This window comes from Silene latifolia, chromosome Y (genome assembly GCF_048544455.1).
Source record: "Silene latifolia isolate original U9 population chromosome Y, ASM4854445v1, whole genome shotgun sequence".
In the NCBI taxonomy this organism is placed as follows: Eukaryota; Viridiplantae; Streptophyta; class Magnoliopsida; order Caryophyllales; family Caryophyllaceae; genus Silene; species Silene latifolia.
Genome location: NC_133538.1, coordinates 199,330,611 through 199,334,568, shown reverse-complemented (window position 1 = coordinate 199,334,568; position 3,958 = coordinate 199,330,611). Strand labels below are relative to the sequence as shown.

Here is a 3,958-nt window from a genome sequence, read left to right as displayed (position 1 = left end):
ACACGGATTAGCATTGTATTCGCCCATAGTCACTTGTGTGAGGTGACGTCTCGAAGTGACTAGAGTGTGATGCGATTGATGGCAAGTTCAAGTGCCATACGGTCATGTGAGATGACTAGTCGATCACATAGGCAGATCATTAGGAACACTTTGTCGGGCCTTATGACCGCTTATAGTGTTACGGCAATTTATATAGCCTGGTCGTGGCGAGAGCTACTATAGTATTCTAATGAGTCGATTCTTTTGACTAAAGACTATTCGCCTAAGATGGCACAGTTTCGATTAACTTTGATTTGTGTTACTACGACCTTCGTAAATGGGGTCAAATGGGCATATTTTGGGTTATGATGGCTATGGCTAGTCGAAGGGAATGAGTGCGATAGGAATTGTCCACCCCCTTGTCAGGGTTATAACAATATCCCAGGGCCACTCGAGGTGTAATGAACTGGAAATGCGTGGCCACGCTCGGAAGGTATCTATGATAGATAAATCCGGTCAAACAGTTATTCTCCAGATCAAGGAAACCACTCTCGATATGATCATTTGCAAGTACGACCTGAAAGACACCTTGCATTGAGTGGGAGATAGTAATAGGACAAGAGAATTGGTGACGCACACTTGTCGAGGACAAGTGGGAGATTGTTGAGAAATGTGTCCTCAACAATAGTGCGATCACATGATTTAAATATCATTATTAAATCTCATTTTAAGAATACATGTGGGATGTAATATTTTACAGTCAACTGGTCCACACATATCGGTAATGATTGGCTGACTAGAGTTTGACATTACTGTCGTGCGACGGTGGTGATCAGTTGATCCCCTTAGGTCATACCTATAGGGAAATACTCTTAATTGATTATTTAATTAATCGTATACCGATACGAGTTAATTAAATTGCTTAAAATTGACGGATGATTTTATGAGTATAATTTACGTGTCTTATTGTAAATATGATTAAATGAGACACGATCTAAGTAATCGAATTGTTTTATTACTTAGATGAAATTATTGTTTACAAAAACAATTGAAACGGAATGAATAAATTATAAATAACAGAATGTTGTAATTTATAATTCGGAAAACACTTTTGGTACAAGTAATTATGAATTACAATGATTATTTTTATAAGTGACATATTTTATTAATATGTTGATTTTTAATGGTTAAAAATACATTTTATAAATAAGATGCCATGAAATGTGTCACATGTGACATATTGACAAAATCACAAATAAAATTGACTCATCCATTTTATGTGAGTGTACCGAAATAAATGGAGGGAGTTAGTGGAAATTGTGTTAATTGTTTAAGTATAAACACAATGATAAAAGCTAATAAGTAGGCATGCAAACCTAAGCTTTTGAGAAGAGCAAAAAGAAAAGGTATTGGGCATCCTACCCAAGCCAAATTTTCGGCCACTCCACAAGAAAAGAGAGAAGAGCTTTTCTCTTAGATGATTATTCATTCTTCCTATCTAATTTTCTAGTGTAAGAAAATTCATCAAAAACTCTCTATAATTTATGATAATTCTTGAGAAATAAGCTCATTACTCCCTCTTGACCGAAATTATCAAGAGCAAAAATACAATTTATTTTGTGTCAATTTTATTGTAAAACTAATATTATTACTAGATCTAAATAATATTGGTTTTTAAGATGTATTCCTTGGGTATATGCTTTTGGGAGGGATTCTATACTTGAATCCTTGTTCTTCCATTTGGAGAGCTCAAGAACAAGTGAGTAGGTGAACTCACTTGTGCCCATGAATCCGATTTTATGGTGAGAAAATTATTTTTCTTCCTTATTTTGTTTATTAGTTTGCATGCATAAGACCTTTATTAATTTGATGACAAATTAATTTTTAACATATATGAGTATGTTAGTATGTATATAGATCTACATTTCCTTCAAAAATAACATTCAATTTGAAGCCTTTATCACCTAATAAAATCAAGGAGCTGAAATCAAAGAAGGGGAGCTTATTTATGGAAGCTCGTGAGGTTGAAGAGGTTCTAGCTCGTGGAGAACAAGCCTATGTTCTTATGGTTCGTGAATTAGAAGCCAATGGTGAAAGAAGCAGCCGTGAAGTTCAAGGGCAGAGGGCTATTAAAAGAATTTTGCGATGTATTTCCCGAAGTCTTACCGGTTAGATTAACTCCTTTAAGAGGTATTAAACATTAAATAGACTTAATTCCAGGAGCTCAATTACCAAATAAACCAGCCTATCGTTGTAATCCCGAAGAAGCAAAAGAATTACAAAGGCAAGTACAAGAATTAATTGATAGGGGTTATGTTCAAGAAAGTTTGAGTCCTTGTGCCGTATCAGCTCTATTGGTTCCAAAGAAAGACGGGACTTGGAGGATGTGTATTGATAGTAGGGCCGTTAACAATATCACAATAAAATATCGATTTTCTATGCCGAGGTTGGATGATATATTAGATGAGTTGAGTGGATCACGAGTATTTTTGAAGCTTGATTTACGAAGTGGTTATCATCAAATGAGAATTCATGAAGGTGACGAATGGAAAACAGCGTTCAAGACTAAGCAAGGGTTGTATGAGTTGCTCGTTATGCCATTTGGTCTTTGCAATGCTCCTAGTTCATTTATGAGGTTGATGAATGAAGTATTGAGGCCGTTCTTGAACAAGTTTGTTGTGGTGTATCTCGATGACATTCTTATTTATAGCAAGAGCAAAGAGCAATATATTGAACATCTCCGTGAAGTGTTTAACATGCTTCAAAAATAGAAACTATATGGCAAAATGAAGAAGTGCACGTTCATGGTGTCAAGCGTGGTGTTCCTAGGATATATTGTTGGTGAGAATGGTGTGAGCATGGATCCGTCCAAGGTGGAGGCAATCAAGGCATGGCCGGTTCCTAAATCAACAACTGAGGTTCGTAGTTTCCATGGTTTGGCTTCATTTTATCGAAGGTTTATCCAAAATTTCAGTACAATCATGGGGCCTATAACCGAGTTGACGAAGAAGGGTGAATTTGTATGGACTCCTAGTGCAGAGAAGGCATTCGAAGAGGTAAAATCTAAACTAAGCTCCGCACCTGTTTTAACACTTCCTAATTTTGATAAATTATTCGAAGTTGAGTGTGATGCGAGTGGAGTTGGGATTGGGGCTGTTTTCGTGCAAGATAAACGACCAGTAGCTTACTTTAGTGAAAAGTTGGGTGGTGCGTGATTGAATTACTCGACTTATGATAAGGAGTTCTATGCAATTGTGAGAGCATTGGATCATTGGGGTCATTATTTGCGACCAAAACCATTTGTATTACATTCGGATCATGAAGCATTGAAGCATATTCATGGGCAACAAAAGTTAAATCCAAGACATGCCAAATGGGTTGAGTTTCTACAATCTTTTACTTTCTCATCAAGGTATAAGACGGGAGCTTCTAATGTTGTTGTTGATGCGTTGTCTCGAAGACATACTTTATTGATTGAGTTAGATGCGAGAATGCTTGGGTTTGAACATATCAAAGAACTGTACAAAACTGATCCAGATTTCGCTAAAGAAATTATTAAGCCAACAGGGTTATTTACTATTCAAGACGGTTATCTATTTAAGGGCAATCGATTATGTATTCCCAACGGTCCAATTTGAGAGCTTTTGATCCGAGAAGCTCATGGTGGTGCAATAGCTGGACACTTTGGAGTAAACAATACTAATGATATTTTGAGTGAGCATTTTTATTGGCCAAAGATGAGCAAACATGTGCAAGAGATCGTGGCTAAGTGTGTGGTGTGTCAAAAGGCAAAGAGTACATTCAATAAGGGACTTTATACGCCCCTGCTCGTACCTACACAACTGTGGAATGAGGTAAGTATGGACTTTATACTTGGTTTACCTAGAACTCAAAGAGGAAAGGATTCGATTATGGTTGTTGTGGATCGGTTTTCAAAGATGGCACATTTCATCCCATGTCATAAAACCGATTATGCTAC

At 36.7% G+C, this 3,958-nt stretch overlaps 1 protein-coding gene across 1 annotated transcript; it reads left to right on the top strand.

Annotated features, from left to right (window-relative positions):
• Window positions 1-2,765: 2,765 nt before the first annotated feature.
• LOC141629808 (putative mitochondrial protein AtMg00860) lies at window positions 2,766-3,194 on the top strand. The gene has a single exon (XM_074442750.1). The coding sequence runs from the start codon at window positions 2,766-2,768 to the stop codon at window positions 3,192-3,194; it is 429 nt and encodes a 142-aa protein (XP_074298851.1).
• The last annotated feature ends 764 nt before the right edge of the window (window positions 3,195-3,958 follow it).